At 33.6% G+C, this 23,419-nt stretch overlaps 1 protein-coding gene and 1 long non-coding RNA gene across 5 annotated transcripts in view; one reads left to right on the top strand and one right to left on the bottom strand.

The window, feature by feature from the left end:
* Positions 1 to 23,419, top strand: part of LOC125679090 (malate synthase-like) — a 45,194-nt gene that overhangs the window by 1,552 nt on the left and 20,223 nt on the right. For 3 of the 4 annotated variants that reach the window (XM_048918033.2, XM_048918030.2, XM_048918032.2), the window contains exons 2-8: positions 1,485 to 1,602; positions 5,568 to 5,699; positions 11,852 to 12,067; positions 20,486 to 20,576; positions 21,386 to 21,462; positions 21,991 to 22,101; positions 22,274 to 22,333. In XM_048918033.2, coding sequence (XP_048773990.2) covers positions 1,486 to 1,602; positions 5,568 to 5,699; positions 11,852 to 12,067; positions 20,486 to 20,576; positions 21,386 to 21,462; positions 21,991 to 22,101; positions 22,274 to 22,333 — 804 coding nt within the window. In that variant the 5' untranslated portion in view covers position 1,485. Of the gene's footprint in view, positions 1 to 280; positions 469 to 1,484; positions 1,603 to 5,567; positions 5,700 to 11,851; positions 12,068 to 20,485; positions 20,577 to 21,385; positions 21,463 to 21,990; positions 22,102 to 22,273; positions 22,334 to 23,419 lie in introns of those variants that run through there. The other variant, XM_048918031.2, reaches the window with a different exon arrangement.
* On the bottom strand, positions 11,789 to 16,151 carry LOC125679093 (uncharacterized). Its single transcript, XR_007371702.2, has 3 exons — positions 15,918 to 16,151; positions 14,441 to 15,755; positions 11,789 to 12,047 (listed from the first exon to the last, which is right to left on the bottom strand). It is a non-coding gene; the product is annotated as an uncharacterized LOC125679093 (long non-coding RNA).

The following is a 23,419-nucleotide window of genomic DNA, read 5'->3' as shown; positions in this document are numbered from 1 at the left end:
AGATCAAAGTTGTAAATAAAAATATGTCAGAAAAGTTTTAATTTGTTCATTTAAAGTAATAAATGTATAATGCAATTTAAGACTTGCAACTTACAGTTATATTAAGTTGTTAGGTCATCTGAATAAGCTCAGGTGACCTATTGCAATTGGCCAGTGTCTGTTGTGCATTAACAATGGAACATTTTTAACTTCTTGATCATGTTGAAAACTACCATTCCAATACTTTTCAAATCCGTTATGAAGCATCTGGGGGTCAAGGAGGACATAAATTGTAAATTTCAGGACTCCTGGGACCTTTGGGGCAGGGCAAACACTGCTAAACAATGACCAATTCTCAAAAATCTTCTCTACAACCTAACAACTGTAAGAAAAACTAAATGCATAGTGATGTAGAGCAAGAAGACCTCTGCCAAAATTGTAAATTTCATGATCCCTGGTGTAAAGACTCCAGGACGGAGGCCGAACTTGGTATATAGTATTTATGTGTAAACCATTTATATAATAATTATGCTGCCACATAAAGGTTTTTAAAAAACTGACAACACTATAATAGTAAAATGTAAGACTCATTTTGATCATCAGATGTTATACATTTAAAAACAAATAACATCGTCACTAGCTAACATTTGTGAGATTGAATATGTAGGATATTTATATAAAACATGAGGATTAAGATGAAAGCACTTACATTTTACTAGTTTTGTCAATTTTATTTTTAAAAAACCCTTTTTCCCCCCTATTTACTGCCGATTTGAACACTGCGATTTATAAATATAAAAAATTTTCTACTTACACTTGTCTAATGTCTAAGTATATTAACTATTTTCTTAACTTTTTTATGTTCTTTTAGTATGTACCTTTATAATGATAAGTAACTTACAGATTAAGCAGACTGTTAGTGTGTACCTTTATAATGATAAGTAACTTGCAGATTAAGCAGACTATTAGTGTGTACCTTTATAATGATAAGTAACTTACAGATTACCTTTATGATGCATATGTACATGTAACTTAATACTGATGAAATCTATTGACCTACTTTAACCAAAGTTATATATATATAATGTATTGCCATTGGATTTAGAAATGTTCTAGTCAGTACTCACTTTTCTTTACACAGACAATCAATGCAAATATTGGGTAAAAGTGTCGAAATTGTTCTCTTCACAACTGATTAAATAACCCCATGTTATATTCTAGTTTTGTTTCATTTGCACCCAATGTTATTTTCACATCCTTGGAATTTCAAATATTTTAAACTTGAATAACAGCAGAGGCATTCATGTCATATTAAAATGTATCTACTTTTTTGATTAAAAACTTGTAATTGTACGTATCCACTTTCTATTCATGACAGGGTTTTTTTTTCAGGTACAATATACATTCTTAAAGGCTCCTCAAGTGCTAGACATATTCATGATATTGATATCAGCATGTGAAAAGACCTAAAACTCATTACTTATATTTGACTTTATTTTCTTCAGAATGAAGAGATTTCTTGTCACTCGGGGGCATATCTCACCTTCTCATACAAGAGATCTTCAGTTGGATCCCTGTGTGATGAAGAGTGAAGCTGCTCATCTGAATGAAGAACTGAAAAAGGTAAATGTTTTAAAGATGTATGTGTGCATGCATATGCAAGTACTGGTAATTGCAGGAATCTGTAGTTTAAGATTTGTCCTAACTGGATTTGTATTGTTTTGCTTCAATAAGCTTAAAAAGGATTGAATGAATGATTTTGCTGACATTTGATTTATAGGATATTAACCATGAGCTGTAAAACATGAAGTTTTTCTTTTGTTCTATTATCATGCCAATACATACATTGGATTAAAATATTATTTAAGTAGAAGATGTTGGTGATTTCCAATGGTTTTTGCATGGAATGTGATGTTGTAGAATTGCAATGTTACCACATTATTGGAATGTGATACATGTATTGATTTTTATACCCCCCGCAACAAGTTGTGGGGGGGTGGGGTATACTGGAATCGGGTTGTCTCCGTCCGTCCGTCTGTAGACACAATGGTTTCCGGGCTCTAAAGCATTATCCTATCCACCTACCGTCATCATATCATATATATGGACTACCCATGGGATGAAGATGTTTCCTATCGATTTTGGGGTCAAAAGGTCAAAGGTCAAGTGCACTGGACATTGAAGTCGCAATATGGTTTCCGGGCTCTAAAGCGTTATCCTTTCCACCTACAGTCACCATATCATACATATGGACTACCCATGGGATGAAGATGTTCCCTATGGATTTTGGGGTCAAAAGGTCAAGTGCACTGGACATTGAAGTAACAGTATGGTTTCCGGGCTCTAAAGCGTTATCCTTTCCACCTACAGTCACCATATCATACATATGGACTACCCATGGGATGAAGATGTTCCCTATCAATTTTGGGGTCAAAAGGTCAAAGGTCACGTGCACTGGACATCGAAGTAGCAATATGGTTTCCATTTAAATTCTTTAATGGCTTTTTTCATCGCATGGAGATGCTTAGCTGCAATAATGTAGCCCTCTCTGATTTTTTTTTTTTTTTTTTTTTTTTAGGAGAGGGCTACAACTCCTTAGGATCTCCGTAATGGTGCAAATGCGGGAGTGATTCACTCCCGCAACATTTGCGCTCATTCTAAACATTTGCTGACTTTCTTTACGTAAATAAAATGATATTCTATGTTTCTTAGTCAATATATAAATTTACAACCTGCAACTTAAGGTTTGTGAGGCTCTATTCTACCGTTTTCAACAATTTCGATAAATTCCAATTTCTCGATTCATATTTGTGCGCCATGTTTGATGTACTGAAGTATAAACTTCCGATTGTCAAGTCATTTGCATATGCCATATAAGGTAGTATTTACTTCAATGGAAAAGTATGGAGGCGAAAGCTATTTCATCGGTATTGAAAAGGTTTGAATTTAATATCAAGTTAAAAACCGAACAGCCGAGTGTAAATTCTTTCTGCAACAATATGATTTTCCTTTCTTTGTCGAAGTGGCTCGAGTAACTACATTTTCGCGCTGATTGTCAATGCTTAGGTTTTTCATTAGATCCACCTACGAGATCTCGCGATAACAAGCATGGCGGAGCAGACGAAGAATTTTGCATGCTGTACATTGTATTTAATGAAAAACACCTTTATTAGACATGCCCGAGCACAAAGTTGGTACTCCTTTTGGTGTAAACAACATTTGGGACTAATACACAGAGTTTATTATCGGTTATTTATAAAATTATTTTGCACCATTACGGAGATCCTATGGAATTGTAGCCCTATCCCGAAAACGTCAGAATTAAAAAAAATTGGATAGGGCTACATTATTGCAGCTAGGAGATGCTGTGTTCCTAGATACCTTTTGGATCATAATACTGAAGTTTTACCTATTACCAACACCCTTTGGGAGATTGGGGTAAGCGGGGGGTATTCTTAGTGAGCATTGCTCACAGTACCTCTTGTTTATACACATATATATATATATATATATATATATATATATATATATATATATATATATGGTGGGATGTGTGTACGTTATGGTATTGTTTGTCCATCAGTCCATCTATCTATCTGTAACACTTTGTCTATAAGGCTTTAACTTTTATATGCCTGAGAGGAATAAAGTCGTACTTTGTGGAAATGTTCCTTATGGAAAACATATAAGTCATGACCTTAATCCAAGGTCATACTTCCTTTGCACACACTAAAGCTTAGCTCCATCAAACCTGGTCTAGATGCAAATGGCAGTGTCACAGCTTGTGACTACAGTTATGCAAAGAAAGATATGCATCATCTACATAGAGTTCCAGATGTATCATGTACCTAGCAGTGTGCTTATTTATCCCTGTGCAATTCATTGCAAGAGGGGATATAATGACAGGACTGTTCAAATACACGTGGGTGAGTGTGTGTGTGTGTGTAACACTGAGCTTGTAGACACTCTACAAGCCACATTTTTTGCTTGATTGGTATCAAGGAAGGAAGAACTCTATTGATTTTGGTGTCAAAAGGTCAAAGGTCACTACTTGACTACATAGAAAAAGCTCTTAGACACTCATTGTGATGGGATACCTCCCTCCATGTGGAGCACTTGTTACATTTTGAATTGCTGGTGCATATGTTCTTTATGAGATGATGTCATGATCTTGACCCAAGGTCATATGTCCAGGTCAAGGTTACAGCTGACTTTGTTTAAAAGTTCCTGTTAGGTAGGGTATTACTAGTAATAAAGTAAACTGATATTGTAGAATATGGAAATAGAATCTACACAATAAAAGCCTACCCTATTAGATACATACAAATGGTTCTTTGCAATGATGTCAACTTTTAAAAATATGCCTGTGGTTAAAATGTAACCAGGGCTGTCACAGCATATTTTGGTACAGGGACCGGGACCCTTGAGATTGGGAAAAATTGGTGACATTTTGAACAAAATTGGGAAACTTACAGAATGCATAGAATTTTCCCACACATCATGCTAATTAAGACAATAAGTCGCCTTTGTCAAGTGCCGATGAGCTAAGAGACTGCTGTCAAAACATCATATCGATGCGCTTGCATTTCGATTTTGATTTCTGATCAATTTTTTTTCCTGTAATACTTCGCATTGTGCGACTTTTTTTTTTCATCAGCTGGTACTGGTACTGGTCACGTTTTGCTTGCGAGAACACAAAACACGCTGTAGCATGTACATAATGTAATACCTAAATTTATAAAAGTTAAATTAATGGTTTAGAACATATTCGGGCCAATACCTATTTTTCAGTTTTAGACACCGAGAAGATAAACACGATACACCGAAAAGATAAACACGATACAGCGTTTTGAGTTTTGGTTTGTTTGTTTTGGTTTTTTTTTATTTGTTTTTTTTTTTTCCGAGTTCGAGGGTTGGTTGAGTTGGGAATTTTTTACTTATAAATTGGGAAAAAAGTGCACTTTCTTGGATTGGGAATGGGGCCGAATATCGGACCCAATTCAGGTAGATTGACGGCCCTGGTAACATACGAATTAAAGACTTCAATGCAGGGTCATATTGTGGTCATGAAAAGTCAAAAGTATGGTCAGCTAAATATCTGTGACTGCTTAACATAACATGGGCTCTTATACCACATATTGACTTACAATGAAGTCTATTTTTGTATCACGCATACTAAACTTTATTACTTTGATGTGAATGGAAAAAATAAATTATAAAGGATTTAACATTATATATGGTAGTGCCAGACATTCCTACTACAGTAAAATACAGTTATTGTGAACCTGAAAAAACAGCAAAGAACGGTTTGTTTTTACCCAACTTTCGTAATATCCAATAAAATGTTTGTTACTTCCTCTCATAAGGATGAAGTATTACTTTGCAGAAAGTGTGAATTCATTATAAGAGTGTTCAATGTAAGTGTGTTTTACTGTATTGGGTAGCTGTGACTGAAGAGTATAACCCTTTACTTACATCTGTAGTGCAAGAAGTCTTCATTTCAGTCCGAAGCACAGCCACAATATTGTCTATGTTACTTGCAAATGAAGAAAAAGCCTTAGAGGCGTTTATCAAAATTATGATTACAGATAGGTATTCCCAACACAGAAGCAGCAGATCCGTCTGTGAATTGTGAGGTAGCCTTCAGAACACTTCTGACTCCAGATGCTGTCAAGTTTTTGTCTGAACTCATCCAGGAGTTTGATCATGGCGTAACACAGGTAAGTAGGGCCTTCTTTAAGAATATCTCTTTGTTTGCCCGCTCACAACTATTCTTTTTTGAATTTGGTTAGGTAGGTATATTTGATTGACATCTTATGCTTTGTGTCATTCTTGCATTTTTAGAGCCCAATTTTTACAATCTTACATGCAGGTAACAAATACTCACACTTTTCCAAATCTAAAGAAAAGAAACGCACTTGACTTTCACGATGTGTCTTTAAAATTGTTATGTCTTAGATGAACTGAACCATGAATAGTAAGAAGACATAAAATGTGCTTGTTGTCCACAGGTTCGCGTAATATGCTTGAATGTGGATGTTATAGCCAATATTGTAAATTATCCTAATTACAAGAGTATATTTAATGATTCATGGCATATTTGATAGAAGATGTGTGTATTTGTCATTAACTTTCATCATCAGTTGAAACTTGAAAATCTTTCAAATTTTGTTTACCAAGAATATAAGATGCTTTTACATATTTCTTTTCGTGATATTTCCATTTCCATTGCTTTTGCCTTCAATATCTTTACCAATTGTAATGATAGCCTTTTCCTCAGGAATGTGATACAGTTATGAACACTGTACATATTAATCTTGATAAATATATATATAGTACGTCTATTTTAATGGCTGGGAATATCAATTAAAAAAGTAAAATGTAAATATAAAAAATGAATTTCAGTTTTGAAAATATATGGGTTTATGTCAACTGCAACACTTAACGCCAACAGACTTTTAAGGAAGCACTAACATGCTGTATGCTGGCATGAAGCATTGCAATACTTGCCCATGTATTTTCATAAATGAAATTTATTGTCCCCCACCGCAACTCGGAAGAGGACATGGAAATACCTGTGCCTGTGCGTCCATCCGTCTCACTTGATTTTGTGGACGCAACTTCTCCGAAACCACTCTATGGATTTTGTTTGGATTTTGTTCAAATTTTGTAGGATTGTTAGTCACCATATGTAGTTGACCATATTGTGCCACCATTTTAATTTGTCAAATTTTCTAGAAGTTATGAAACTTTGTTGAATTTGTACATGCTACACTATAGAAACACGATGTGGATGCAACTCCTCAGAGACCGCTCAACAGATTTTGTTAAAATTTTGTTAGTCACCATAAGTAGTTGATCATATTGCGCTGCCGTTTTAATTTGACACAACTCTTCAGTGACCCCTGTACAGATTTTGTTCAAATTTTGCAGGATTGTATAGTCAAAATATGTAGTTGATCATGCATATTCCACCACAATTTTGATTCTACAAATGTTACAGGAGTTGTGGGACTTTTGTGATTCGATTTTGTTTTTGCGGTGATGGGAGACATGGCTGCGGCGTAGAAATCTTGTTGACATTTGTAATGAGAAGGAGAAATAGATATTTGTATCTTTATTCAAAGCAAGATTGCACAGCAGTGTTTTTCACCATACTATATAGTGCATTGTACTCTCTAACCAAATAGTGTACATCCGGGGTAAGGGGGGGGGGGCTGTTCTTTTCTGTATTGATGGGTCATAAATTTAACAGTAAAATCTTCCCCATTTAAAAAAAGAGAGAGAATTTTACACAAATTAATGCAATATGATGTGACCACTTTTATGTAATAGGTAGATAAATTGATGAGTTAACTAACCTGTCTTTGACATAAGAGACAAAGGTGATTTTAAGAGAACAGACTAGTCTTTTAAAATAAACTAAAAGTCTCTGTGTGTATACAAGTTCTATCACCTTATGACTGCGCTGAGGTGTGGATCTGCAGTACACCATAGGTAGTTTTCAGTTTGTCAGCTGTTACAGTAATGTTTGGTCATATCACCACTTGAATGTAGATGACCATATTCTAAAATGATTTTCATTAACAAATTGTCAGTTATGAAAGAAATGATTGATGCAGTGAGCTGTCCATTTGAAAAGTTGATGAAATGAAGTATTGGGTACTTTTGATAGAATCTCTGATTTTCTTGGTGTAAATTTCTCAGTGGACATAAATTTGAGAATGTGTTGATGGGAATTTAATATTGTGGAGTTCTGATCTTTGTGGTAAGTCACTTTCTCTAGTTTTTCAATTTATGATAATTTTATTCAGTTTTCGTTTCACAAATTGAGACAGTTGAAAGTAATATTGCCATTAAAGACATTTATGACGAAAGCTGGGAAAGGCAAATTTTAGACGAACACAACACAAACTTGACAAACGTACATAATGTAGCACTTGAGGATGGCGATGATGTAGATGAAATCGACAATATACGAACAGAAAAGTGCACAAATAATTCCCTGATTTTAAACTGTTAAATAAAACTTCGAAACTTTTTCAAAAGAACATTATGATAAAACACCGACACATTCCTATATGTATTTATATTTTCACATTTTGAATTCTTTTGGATATAATAAAACATTATCAATCATTACACGCGTATGCATACAGTGAATACAAGGGAAGCAACTCTCATTTTTGTCAACATTCTGCACTCCAGACTGTGTAAAGTGGCCAATTTCGTTGGAACCACACACAGCCGGTTTAGACAGATTACACTGTACTACTAAGTAAGGGATGAGTCGGCGTGTGATGAGGATAATTGATTTAGTACATTTATATAAAAAATATAGGCAATAGGATTGCCATTTTTGGATTGGAAAATGTCAAAATAAAGTCCTCGAATTATGTTCATGATTGTTAAAGCAAGAAAACCAATTATGACAAATGTTATTGGCGTCTTGTCTGGTTTAACATGGTCTTTATGCAAAAAGATGAACAGATGGTTCTATATAAATCGCAGTATCTATGCTCTTATGCTAGATAATCATCACTTAAGCTTCAGGAGACATATGGATTTTCCATGTTTATCTTAAAACTATTGGACAATTGCACCAGCTCAACTTAAAAATGTCTTCTGCACTGTATATTTAGTCATTTTATGAGTATTATCCTGATATAGTTTGGTACTTATAAAACACATGCATGTTTCCTGTCAGAAAAAGTATAATCCTCAAAGGGGTGTCCCATGCTTGAAAATTTCTAAATATGTCTTAATTGACAGTAATGAACGGGAATATCACCAGAGAAGGCCAGTTCAGGACTTGCTGTCTGTAGATGTTGAAAATTGAATGACTTATTCCAGTCAAACTTAGTACACTGTATTTTTATATGTAAAATTCCATGGGTTGAAATATACCAGTTTCCAAATAAGACCAAGTTATTTCCCTTTGGAGAACTCATGTAGATAGTAAGGCGCGGAACAACTTGTTAACATGCAGGAGTGGGACAAATATTCATCACTGCATGGACCAGGGTAACAACAATATACCCAAACTTTCTTTAAATTAGAAATGCGGGCATAATCATGCATCTGCATCCTAATGATATGTAGCATTATCTCGAGTTTTCTGTCGTCCTTGTTTATAATTTGATATATTTTACCTTTATTATATAGCTATTAAATAGTCTATTATAAAATCTACTTAAAATCTAGAGAATGTTAGCGTTCAATATTCTGAGAATTTATTGAACGCTAACTTTGCATTGCGTAAATTGTGTGCACCCGAAACATTCCGAGTATGAGCGTTCAATATTGACCTTACCGTAACGATGTAAACAAGACAAAATGGCAGATGACGGTCCTCCGAATTCAGGCTAGTAGAGTGTGAAATTGTGAATAAATTCAGTATTTATTGCATTAAAAACAAATATTCATTTTATTTACTTAAACAAAATATTTTACTGTACATAAATTATGATGTACCCATTCACAAAATCAGTTTGCTTCATCCATCAATGACGGGTTTAATATTGAACAGTTAAGAAATGCATGCTGAAATTGCACACTGCCAATATTGATGAACTCTCGTCTATTTTGGAGTATTTTGAGTGAAAAGTGATATAATTTAACAACTAAATACTTTAGCTATATAATAAAAGGGTTACTGAACTTATATTGGTGAATATTGGCACTCGTTAGCTGTCAAAATGCACTCGCAAGCTTGTGCATTTTAACAGCCAACTTGTGCCAATATTCACCAATATAAGTTCAATAACCCTACATTATTGAATAATTTTATTGTGACAGTAAACTTTAAAAAGTTCACTACACCAAAATTTTATTTAATGGCTCTTTAAAACACCTCTCATGAAGTATGGTTTCACCATCAAAAGAGTGATACAAACTCTCAGTTATTTTATATGAATTTTTTGTGACTTTTTCTGGAATAATGAAAAAGGTGTTTTGTTTACAAATAAGAGATTCTAGAGTCCAAATTTTGCTGTGATTAATGGTGCATGCATGATATGAATATCAAATTAAACATGCCCAAATGACTCAGATTGATAAACATTCTAATTTTTTAAATTAAAAATATTGATGAAAATTGAAAATATTATTTATTGATAATTTTGAAATCTACAGATAAAATCTTCAAAAAACATGTAAATTAGAAGAAAGACATATCGGAGAAATATCTTTTGAAAAGAAATTAATTGACTTGAAATGGTCCAAATTCAGAAATATTGTGATATTGGGGAGGCGATCTGGATCGAGGAGGAGGGGGGGGGGTCTAACTAACATGTTTTGACTTAAATTCAGATTTCCACCCGAATTTTGATATCCTTTCCTATTCTCTCAATGTCTTAAAGACACCACCTGATAATACTTATAAGCCAGGCAACAGTATCAATTCCAATCACCTGTAAGATGTTCATAACTTTTGAACTGAAACTTTTATTTTGCAAACACTAGAAATTTGACAAAGCAATATTGAATAACAATTCTATTTTGGAATGATTGACTTCTCAATCATTTCATCGCAATGTTCAGATTAAGATGTTTCATAATCTTTTGCCTGAAAATAAGAGAGAGAAAAATGAAGATTTAAAAATATTGTGTTTAGTGTAATAAATGTATTTAAACCGATGATTTCACTACATGTAATACAGAAGTTTTGTTTCCGTTTAAGATATTATAGAGTATAGACAAAATAGCTGTAATATTTTGATACTCCTTCATAATTTAACCATACGTATGGAACGTTTAAACCAAGAGGGGCTGAAAGAATGAGATTCTGGATTCTTCTTGCCGGTGGAACAACGCTTAGGAAATAAAGATAAACAGGTTTATTAATACTTGTTAATCCTTCCATTAAATTGTGTGACAAAGGTAGACCAAAATCTCAACAAGAATCATTAAAGCTTGCAAACATCCATCAACCAATTGATTTGACAATGAACAAGTTGTAGCTAACCCGCACTTACAGCAAGGAAGCCCCTTTCATTGTTTACACCTGCCAGGTACAGGTATACAGACATGCATGTACATCTCATTTTGTGTAGGGGTAAACAATAGCTTTCACACTTCACCGCTCCATGGACCACAGATCACCTTTATACTTGCTGCTCCAATGAGTAGATATCGTGCCATTACAAATCTTCCAATTTTTTATTTATTTTATTTTTTGGGGCAAAATTACTGGGGCGGAAACCACTACCCCTTTGCCAAAACCCCTGCACTATCAATTAAGTGATGCATGTGTATGACTCTTTTCAATTTTGCACCATGGGGGGCATATATGTTGTACAAACATCTCTTGTTTAAAATAATAATGGTGCATAATTCTGTGTATACTTTATCTCAACACTACACAAGAACTTTACATTTAATGAAGAGATAAATTTTATTTTAGATTTTTGTCACACACACACCCTCCCCCCTGTAACAGGTGATTTTCATTAAAATGTCCATGTAGGTGAAACAACTGTCAAAAGTGCAAACCTCTTTGATTCAGTGAGGTTTAATGAATTACTCTTTCCTTCTTTTTTTTTGGTAAAAAGTGCACGGGTACCATACCAAGACACTTCAAAAATAAGCTTTGATTTGGATGCAGATCTGGAAATTTTTGCAAGACTTTATTTTCATGTGACTGCAGACATTGTATATTATATGCATAAGGAATTAAAACTATTGCAATAAATAATTATTCGCAAGCTCATAATCCCATTATGTGATGTGAAAATAAAGGTCTTACAATAACCAGATCTACAGTATAATCAGGATGCCAAAGATGTAAAGTTACAAAATAAGATATCTATGATGGTATAAAGGTTTATATCATTGACATATAAGATTTTACAACAGGATTTTCTTTTCATAGATGCTGGTAGCTCGAGAACTTAGGAAGCTGCAGCTGAAACAGTCAGACCATCTTCCAGACTTTGATCCAAAAACTGCAAATATTCGGGAGTCAAGTTGGGTAGTTTCTCCAGTTCCCAGAAGGCTTCAGTGTCGCCATGTTGACCTCGGTGATGTGTCTCCTAGCAACACGCCCCATTTTATTGCTGCACTGAAATCTACAGCACAAGGAATTCAGGTTAAAAGTCATTCATGTGTAGCAGTATATGTATGTTTAAAACACAAATGCATAAACATTTTAATTCATGTTTTGTTTGTTTGTTCAGTTAATAGTTGTTATCACAGAATGTGCAACATGATGAAAGATTGTATTGATAAACATTAAGAAATAGACAAAATCAACAGTGTTGGAAATGAAACTTAGTCGCCCTAAATCAACATGCTCAGACTGTTATGTGACAGGTACCACATTTTGAATGGTGAAAATAATGCTTATCATGTTTATTTCTACTGATAAGACATCATTTTTACACCAAACTCCTGTGGCAAGGGTAAGAGTGTGTTGAGGTGTTTAAGATGTTGTGTGTGAAGAGCGTGATGGGTATTGTTAGATTGTCATTGGATTTCTGACACACAATGACCATCTTACAAAACCACAACATGCCTTTGTTGTAACTATGGAGATGACCCATGACCTGAAATGCCAAGAACAACACCCGGTACTGCATTTAATGAAAGAGCATCTGTACACATGTACTGAAATCTTTAGCAGAATGGACATATATATAAATATGAATAAAAATTATGTAACATATCTGTTATTTTTAGCTGCAAGTTTATTATTTTTAGCTATTTACATTTATTATATTTGCAATTATGGAGGAATAACACACCAGAGAAATTTGATATGGATAAAAAGTGGAAGATATGTACAATCATATTTTGAAATTGAAAACTTTCAAATTTATTTTATTTTAAAAAAAAAAATGCAGTTTTAGTCTGGAAAAAAATTGAAACCCTCAGCTGGACTTGAACCTGTGATCTACTGATCAGCCGTTGACAGGTTAACTGTCTGAACTACCCAGCTTAAGGCAGTCTAATTTAGAATTGCGGATATTCATATTTCATTCAGTTTTTAAAAGGAACTTAGCCATTATGATGATGTATTATACCTCCTTATAAACATCTGATCTTGTAGATGTATTAAGACACCAAACATATAAATTTTTTAAATATACTTATCCACAACAATTACTTGTACAAAACAACACACCAAACCTGCTGCAGTGTATTCATACTAATTAGCAGTTCGAATATTCATTTTCTAAAATCGCTGCAAAATGCAGATTAAAACCTTATTTAAAATACATGAAAATCAAAGTCTACAGAGTGTATACCAAACATGTAGCAAACTGAAAACAGTAGAACTTGTTTAACCCAGATGTTACACAGACTGAAATGTTGTGTAAACCATAAAGTCGCTTATTATCAGTACCAAACTTTGAATGCTGTTATAATAACTCTGTATTCTTGATATAGCTAATCTGATGATCTTTTTCTGGTACTGATTTTAGTAGACAAGTTCCTAAATCACTATACTGCATTCCTCTGTATTAAAAGTAAGACACATTGATGGCGAAGATTCTTATTATTGTTTATTGTCTTTCATGCTTTTTCATCTAAATTTTTGGCATTTCAACTTTGTATAATCTGCTGGTCATTTTTGCACATAAAATATTTTAAGATTTTCTTCATGCATGAAAATCTAATAATTAGTTGGGGTTTTTTTCAGAGTTGTTAAATTACAGAAAAGGAAAATCATTCAGAAAAAAATATGGTTATAGAGAATTAAAAGTTACTTTGTATTTATCAGAATTTGTGGGCAAGTTATAATTCTATGGAAAAGAATATTATATCAGTGTTTGATTCATTCATTTGTTTCAATTTCAGAGATTCGTTTCAGATTCCACAGTTATTAATGCATTGGATTTGGGGGGGGGAGTTCATTGAAAAAAATATAAGGAAAATTGTCTGTTTTTAATCAGTAGCTTCTCACTGTTTAAGTACGTCATGATTCAGGATTTGGTGACTTTCGATGACATGTGCACTTCTTATACTGATTAAATGTAGTAATTTTTGTTGAAGGAATTTATGTTTAATTTAGCATTAAATTCAATAAATTTGTTAAAGATTTTGAACTCTTCTTTTATGCCTAAAATTATAAATTATTTGTGCAGTTTTCAGACACCGCATCAATAAGATGTAGGTTGTTTACAGTACTGTTATCAACAAATTGTTGATTCGCAGTTCATCAGTAGTTAAATACTTACTGATATTTTATATGATTGGATTTAAAGTTTAAAGAGCAGTTAAGCAACTTGAAGTTTATTGAAAAGAATGCATATGTACCACTTGAAGTTTATTTAAAGGAATATATATATTTACCATTTGAAGTTTAATAAGAAGAATATCTATATATATATATTTACCACTTGAAGTTTAATAAGAAGAATATCTATATATATATATTTACCACTTGAAGTTTAATAAGAAGAATATCTATATATATATTTACCACTTGAAGTTTAATAAAAAGAAAACATATATTTACCATTTTTAATCAAGGTATGCTGTCCCTTGTCCATCTCCCTCATAATTTTGTGCTTTTGATATGAAATGTTCCATAGTCGTGAAATCTATACCTTTCAGAAGATAGCAAAGGGAAAAATATGTTAAACCAACTTGTTATATATATGGATATTATTTTTTCTCAAGCAGATATTGATTTCCCCAAAGAAATGAGAATTTTGAGAATAAAATAAAAAGAAACTATACCTGAAGAGTGCTGGGTTCAGTTTAAGTCTATTCTACCAAATCTTCAATTTATATTCAATTTATTACACAACTGTTTCCATGGAAATTGCTGTTGGTATCTGACAGAGGATTTCTAATTCTCACCTGCTGTATTTGTTAATTTCACTCAGGTGTTTTAAATGTCAATTGTCTATAAAGTTTAACAGTTAGGCAGAGTTCCCACTGAGAGCAGGAGGCCTTCACAAACATGTTCATTGTACCGACACTCAATAATGACGACATTGGCATCAGGGTTTTACCAGAATGGGGTATTATCAAAATTAGCAGAATTATCATGTCAAGACTATGTAGAATCCATTTTGTTATCACCTTTTGTTGTGAATATCAGGGGGGAAACACACAGATGATGCTCTAGTTAGTTGGTTTTTTAAAAATAGTACTTGTGTTTTGAAATCTGTAGAAATTTGGAATTGCTAATCAATATTGTGTCATTTTTTGCACACTGAGTTTAAATTGAATTCCTCACAAAACAATGTTTTACTGATCAGATGTCCATTTGATGGAGAGAAAAAATGATAGAGTGAATTCTCAAATTATACTCCTCTTTCATATCAAATTGACTAAAATTCAAAGAAAACTTTTGACAAAATGTCACTGAATTTTGCACATTGTAATTCAATGCATGTGTATAAGAATGTACATGTAGTTTTTAGCTCACCTGATCTAAAGATGCAAGTGAGCTTTTCTGATCAAATTTTTTGTCTGTTGTTGTTTGTGTCTTAAATTATTGTCATTTGGTACCGTTCATTTGGAGAATGGGTACATAGTGATATGTGTTTGTCAAATATGATTTCACTATTTCATTTCAAAGCTCAGAGTTGTTTGCCGTAAATGACCATTGTATTAATAGGTAGTTATCAAGACATCTTGGGACATGTTAAAAATATTGTTTTAAAGATTTGAAGATTATACCTACTGGAGTTGTTTAAAACAACCTCTTCTTCAGTGTTGTTATGAGGTTCAATCTCCAGTTTCCCTGTGACCCTAGCGAATGACTTTTATATCGCTGAGGAATGATTCTTTTCTATTCATCTCAAATTTTTCCACCAATTCTTTTTCAAATTTGAAAAGATATTTAAGATAAATTTGATTTGTATAGTTCTTTAAAATTTTAATTTGAATATTGATAAGTATTAATTAAGGTACCATTTACATGTAAGTAAATATGATGATAAAAGGCAGTTATGGTAGTGCAAAAGCATGAAGTAAAATACCTGGATCGACGGTGACTGCAGATAGTAAAACATTGAGGTAGTCTTGAGTACTTCATATTCCCATGATGTATAAAGTCTATAAAAATATTTGATGAAATCAATAATGTATTTTGGAAAAGAATATCATTGACATATCAGATCAGTGTGTCTGTAGCAATGATATTTACATTCACTGAATTTTTTCTCTTATATTTCTTTTGAAATTTACATTCTTTCACCATGCAATAAATACATGTTTGTTGCAAACTAGTTTGATCTGGTTTTCTAGTACCACCTGTCTGCAAAATCATGACCAAAAATGGAGTGTCATCAAGGTCAAAGGGTGCATTGGCTGTTTCATTTAAAGGGACTAGCTGGTTCACAATTTCTGATAAAAATATTTTTCATTTTTGATGTTACACATTAGAAATATAACTCATTTAATGTTGACAGCCGAAATTTTGACCTTCTGAATGCAAGAATGAAAGCAATATTTTAGCCTTAAATATGTGTTATGTAAACAAAGACTCCAGTCTTTTTATGTAAACAAACAAACAAGTGAAATATTGATCATGTAATATAATGCATCTTAATTTTGCATAGTCACAAATTTTAACTTTTAGATGACACATTTTACCTCAAAAATGCTTGAAATGTGAAAGATATAATAAACTTAGATCGATATCTATTTCTTTTGAAAATGTCATAAACAATAGCATACCGCAATCTTTGTTTACAAAACAAAAAATAAACTCTGTAAAATGAGCCTCTATGATGATGTATAACCTTAATTTTTGTGTGAAATCTTTTAAACACATTAGACAGTAGATTCTGATCATCAAGAGTGAAAAACAAAAAGTTTGGGTAAAATCGTGAATCAGTCCCTTTTATGTAACAAATGGATTAACCATATGATATTTTAAATCTTGATTCTAGTTTATATTTTTAAATAATACATAAAAATATAAATATAAACAATAAACTAGCTGTCATTTGCATTTTTTCTGCAATGCTAGCTACCTTCATCACCCGGTGAAACAACAAAGAAAGCATTTTATTGTTTAAATAACACAGGGGTTGACATTAAATTTTCACATTATGAAGTATATATTTGTCAAGATCACAAATTCTGAAAAGATACTGAAACGTTATTTAAAGGGTATCCATTCATGAATTTCAGAGAAAGTTTAACAGGACATTGAGGTAATGTTAATCAGTCTTCACTGCTTTTCAGGGAAGGTAACTCCTCCATGCTTATAATTCCCTTCAGTTAAAAGAACCCACATAAGATTGGACATATAATGTGTGCTAAGTGCCCCCTGTAATCTGGAATTTTATCAAGTATGAAGAAAATTTATTGAAAAATAAATTCATGCCACAATATAAATTATATGAATGGCTGATTTAAAAAGAATATTTATAAACAATATGAAATGTTTTAATTTAAATGTTAAACATTGTGTATAAAACAAATTATAAATATTTGAAAATTCATATTAACGAACTTTATTTTACGAATCAAAATATACATGTATTGAATTTATTATTAAAGTTATATAACCTAAATATGATATTATCAATTTAAATAAACAGAGTATCATGGATATTATCTTCATAAATATTGCTCCATGCAGGTGGCCGTTAAATGCACAAGACTTAAGGAAACTTTCAGGTCCCAACTGCACAAACTTTAACTAGCTTGTCATTAACTCTTATATTTATATAGGGATAAATTGTAATTGTAATTAAAAGATTTATATAGCGCCCTATCAACATTAGTTCTCTAAAGCACTTTACAAATGTGAAAGAAAAGATAATATAAAATCGATGTGCACATACATGTGAATAAAATATTCATAGTGTCAGAATTAAAATGCATAAATATTATTATTAATATATAGCGATATGATATGATTACCCTAATAACATATGAAATAATTTAAAACAACCCTTAGGAATAATTAAATACATTAAAATAGATGTCACCTGTCAGTTTTACTTAACTGTGTAACTGCAGGGTCCTGTATATTAAGCAAAGATTACAGGAGCTTTGTGAATTCACCGTAAAACAGCCGTAACTCTCCGTTTAGTTTGTGCAGTCCTTCTGTAAACTGACCATGACTAGAATTTATGGAGGCTTCATGAATAAGGTCTCCTATGTGTTCTTACCTTATGGCAAGTGAAATATATACCATACTTGCTCGGTGACTCTTCTTGGTATGCTTCTTTCATCTCGTGGTACAGATGCTGCATCTGACCTACATTTTGTGTTTAAATGAATCTGATTTTGTGTTTTTTTTAAATGACAGTGAGGTCTGTTTTCACCTTATGGCAAATACAGTACAAACAAAACTTTCTTCTATGACTCATCTTGGGATGCTTGCTTTATCTGACATGCATTTTGTGCTTCAGTGACTTGTTAATGCAATATCTGATTAAATTTTTTGCTTCAATGACTGCTTAATACTTTATCTGACCTACATTTTGTGCTTCAGTGACTGCATGGTTAATACTCTATCTGACCTACATTTTGTGCTTCAGTGACTGGTTAATGCTTTATCTGACCTACTTTTTGTGCTTCAGTGACTGGTTAATGCTTTATCTGACCTACATTTTGTGTTTCAGTGACTGGTTAATGCTTTATCTGACCTACATTTTGTGCTTCAGTGACTGGTTAATGCTTTAGCTGACCTACATTTTGTGTTTCAGTGACTGGTTAATGCTTTATCTGACCTACTTTTTGTGCTTCAGTGACTGGTTAATGCTTTATCTGACCTACATTTTGTGCTTCATTGACTGGTTAATGCTTTAGCTGACCTACATTTTGTGTTTCAGTGACTGGTTAATGCTTTATCTGACCTACTTTTTGTGCTTCATTGACTGGTTAATGCTCTATCTGACCTACATTGCATGCTTCAGTGACTGGTTAATGCTTTATCTGACCTACATTTTGTGCTTCAGTGACTGGTCAATGCTGTGTTTGACCGACATTTTGTGCTTCAGTGGCTGGTTAAATGCATCATTTAGGTCTGATCTCACTTTATCACCATAGAAGTGCATTACAGATCAAACATGCTCATATGACACATCTTTGGATGCTTCTGAAAATGCTAGTCATTTCTTCAGTGAATTTGATGAACACCATAATACGATGGTTCTTGCTCTGTGGCAAATGCTATACCAAGGAAACTTGCTCCTGATGACACATCTCTCAGTGCTTTTTTTTTCAACTCTTTCTTGAGACGTTTCATCTGACTTACATTTTGTTCTCTTTGAATGACAACCTTTAGATCTCTTCATACCTTGTGGCAAGTGTATTTCCAACTCAGTCAAGATGATTAATTAAGCCAGTTTAAGATCAGGTCAACTTTGTGATGCAGAGACACTAGAAGCACATACTTAAAACAAAGGTTGCTATAAATAATGACCAAATAGTGTGCCATAACCCTGAATCAAGGGGATTTGGCCGGGTCAATGTTATCCAATTTAAAATTTTTGTCTGAACCATATAACATTGCAATGGATCTCAGACTTTAGAATCCCATACATGGCACAAAAGGTTGATGGTTAGGTGGACAAAACCACAGCATTTGGTCAAAATCAGTATTATTGGTATAAAAAAAAAATTCAAAACGATGAAATTTTTGTCCTGGTCACAGCATTGTGATGGAAGGACATTAGAAGTTTCTATTTATCATAATTATTGCTGAAAATGTTGACACATTGCCAGGTCATCGTATTATGAGTACATGCATGTGCAGGTTTCTATGCAGTGCTCAAAAATTTGAATTCAATGTTCATTGGTAAATGATATTTACCTTGCAGACAGATTTTGTGATGGATATTTTCCATTTATTATACACCTGTCTTTAGACGGGACATATTATGGTACAGCGATGTCTGTACGTCCGTCCGTCCGTTCAGGGTTTTCTTTTTATAATTTCATTTCCCTTTCACATATCATGCTGAAACTTGCTATGTAGCTTCTTTGTGGGTCACTCTAGATCATACTGCAATTTTGATCCATTTCGACTTTTTTTCCAAGAGTTTTCCTCCTTTATTTGGAAATAATTATTATATGGAGGGTACATAATTTGTCCGCCCTACTCCTCCCACAGTTTTCAAGTGAGAGCCTTCTTATTTTGTGGAGTAAGCATGTGGTATGGATTTTGATTTTCTACAATTTTTGAGAAAATTACAGGTTGTTGAACTTAGTCTATTTGGAAATTAATATTCTATGGAGGGTACATAATTTGTCCGCCCTACTCCTCCCACAGTTTTCAAGTGAGGACCATCTTATTTTGTGGAGTGTTTGTATCGGTATTGAAGATGTGCATCTGGGGGAGGATTTTGATTTTCTTCCATTTTTGAAAAAATTACTGGTTGTTGAACTTGGTCCATTTTGAGGAAATCTCGATTATTAAGCTGAGACCCTTTATTCATATGAAAGTTTGTCACAGCCTCATGATGGTTGATACTACCTGAAGCAAAGTTATACAAATTATAGCACAAGAAAAACACCCTATGTAAGCATTTCACGGGCATATTATGTACCGTTTGCGGTACTCTTGTTTTTTTTTTCTTTACAGACTGACTTTGATGATGGGCATTGCCCCACCTGGGCCAATCAGCTACAAGGATTGTACAATGTGTACAGAGCAGTGCACAACATCATGCCAGGTATTCTGTATATCCAATATCTATCAAAGATTTTTTTATTGTGAAATTCAAAACAAAATTACACTGAAATCAGACAGGAGAGCACAGATGAGACAAATACATGGTCCAGGCATTGGATATTGCTTGCTATCCAAAACATTTAATATTGCATCATTTTATAATTGCTGGAGTGGGGTGTTTAAGGGTATTAGGTCAAGCACTTGATTGAAGATTACTTGTGGTTTGGGAACTGAGTTACATACTTTTTATGAATATTTTCATATTACAATTAATTTCTCTCTATTTTATAAGTTCTATGAGAGTATAGTGCATTGTGTTTGTTTGTCTGTTTGTCAGCACCATGTTTTGTTTGTTTGTTTGTTTTATGCCCCATCAAGAATTTTTGACTGGTATTGAGACATCACCAGTTGTAGGAGAAGTACCACACATTTAGACCTATACTTAGCGGTTATGTCCGTAGCAGTAAGGTTCTTTAACATGCCAACCCCTGCCACGACATGGGACATTTTTAAGGTCATGTCCAAAGGACAAGTGATTTCACTTTTAAATGCTGAGCGAGTGGCAAAGGAGCAATCACTACCTATGTTTATGTCTTAGGTTTGATGTGAGCATGGCATGAGTGGGGCCTGAATTCACAACCTTTCTAGTGATCTAACTTTCCGAGCTCAAAAGTGAGACTAAATTAGAAATCAGAGACTGAGATGAGAAATTTTTATGGCACACCAAACTTAAGACTGAGACTGAAATCTGATTTACTGATAGAGTAGGACTGTACATGTACGTATGAACATTCTCTCGATGAATTACAGGCGTACCAAACATAGAGGATGCCCCTGTCTTGATGTTGAGACCCAGAGCATGGAACATGGTGGAACATAACCTGACTGTATGTGTTAAACTGGGAAACTGAATCGCAAAGAGAGAGAGAGAGAGAGAGAGAGAGAGAGAGTAAGTACTGACTGTATGTGTTAAACTGGGAAACTGAATCCAAAGAGAGAGAGAGAGAGGGGGTGGAGAGAGAGGGAGAGAGAGAGGAGAGAGAAAGAGAGAGAGAGAGAAAGTACTGACTGTATGTGTTAAACTGGGAAACTGAATCGCAAAGAGAGAGAGAGAGAGAGGGGGGGGAGAGAGAGAGAGAGAGGGGGGGGGAGAGAGAGAGAGAGAGGGGGGGAGAGAGAGAGAGAGAGAGGGGGGGGGAGAGAGAGAGAGAGAGAGAGAGAGAGAGTAAGTACTGCTTTATTATATAGTGTTCCTGAACACTTTGGTTCTTGTCTTGCCCTAATCTTTTATCATTTCGGAAAAATTTTCTCAAATTCTTCACTGACAATGTGATAACATAACCATTATTTCTTAATTTACTCAATAAACAAAAGAGAAAACCAGAATGACAATCTCCAGTTTAACATTTCTATAGGTGAATGGAAAGGAAGTTCCTGGTCCATTGTTTGATTTTGGACTGCTCATGTACCACAATGCCCATATTTTATTGAAGAAAGAAAGTGGACCATATTTTTACCTATCTAAAGTGAGTTTAGACATTCAGCCACCATTTTAAATTGATACACATGATTTACTCTTTGGTTTTCTCAATATACTTTTTAAAAAATTTGATATACATGTTCCAGTGTTAAGTACTTTAACAATCAAAAGTCTTTTAAAAAATACTTTGCATAATATCACTTAACATTTTTCTTTAGCTTGAAGGCAGTAGAGAGGCAGCACTGTGGGACTCTGTTTTCAGCTGGACAGAGAAGAGGGTAGGTATCTATAATAGTGTAGGAGTACACTATGTGGGAGGTTCAGGGGAGTGCCCGGACTGGTGAACTTGTGCACCATGTTTTGTCAGGTCCACGTTTTGTACTTATATGTACACATGTTTCAGCAGTGTTTGTTTTAATGACGTTGAAGCTGTCATAGATGTGCTAATTGATTATTGATACTTGTATTTAACATTATGGATAGTGCTAATTGATGACGCTTGCTCTAAATTTTGAACATGTCCAATATTATCAGGACTATGTCCACTATTACCCATTTCTTAAATTGACTAGACAGTCATATTTTAGCTGTATTGATATTTGTCTTTGGCAGTGAAATAAGACTGTTTTATAAGAGAACAAGTAGGAATTATGTTCATCAACTCCCTTTGGAATAGGCTAAAACTGAAGCAGACTGCCGCTTATTACAAACGGATGTTTGGAACAGCATTACTTACAGTTTGATGCTTCATGTTCTTGTACATATGTTTGAATACTTTTAACATTGAGTCATATAAAATTGATTTCTCTATTTACAACATTTGCTCTTGCACAATAGGGAAAAGGATTGGTAAATGTTTCACGTGTGTGTTTCAGAGGTCTATGTTTCGTGTGGGTTCAACAAATTAACAGCATGAATCACCAAGTAGATACTCCCGCTGCATCAGTACACAGTGTGTTGAACCGGTATATATTCAAGAAATAACATTTTTCTGTGAACATGGCATTATGAACCACAATTGCTGATCTGCTTGCATATTGCGTATCATGGAAAATGATAGTTCATAATGCCATGTTCATTGAAATATGTAATTTTTTGTTTTACTTTTTCCCATCAAGCTCCCTCCATATGCAATCAGGATATTGAATGTACAGTATCATTCAAATTAAATCAGAAATCACAGCCACATATATATTCTTGAAGTTTACAATCAGTTGCAATACTTACATGTACATATTACTAATATTTGTGAAGAATATTCCGAAAGTTTATGTTAGCGGCAGTACTTCTATGTCCAGAGCATTTCCGTATGTTCACGTTATGTTTAGCAGTAGTATATGTGTATACGATCAAAGCAACGAATA

Source organism: Ostrea edulis, chromosome 2 (genome assembly GCF_947568905.1).
Source record: "Ostrea edulis chromosome 2, xbOstEdul1.1, whole genome shotgun sequence".
In the NCBI taxonomy this organism is placed as follows: domain Eukaryota; kingdom Metazoa; phylum Mollusca; class Bivalvia; order Ostreida; family Ostreidae; genus Ostrea; species Ostrea edulis.
This window is presented reverse-complemented; position numbering and strand designations above follow the sequence as displayed.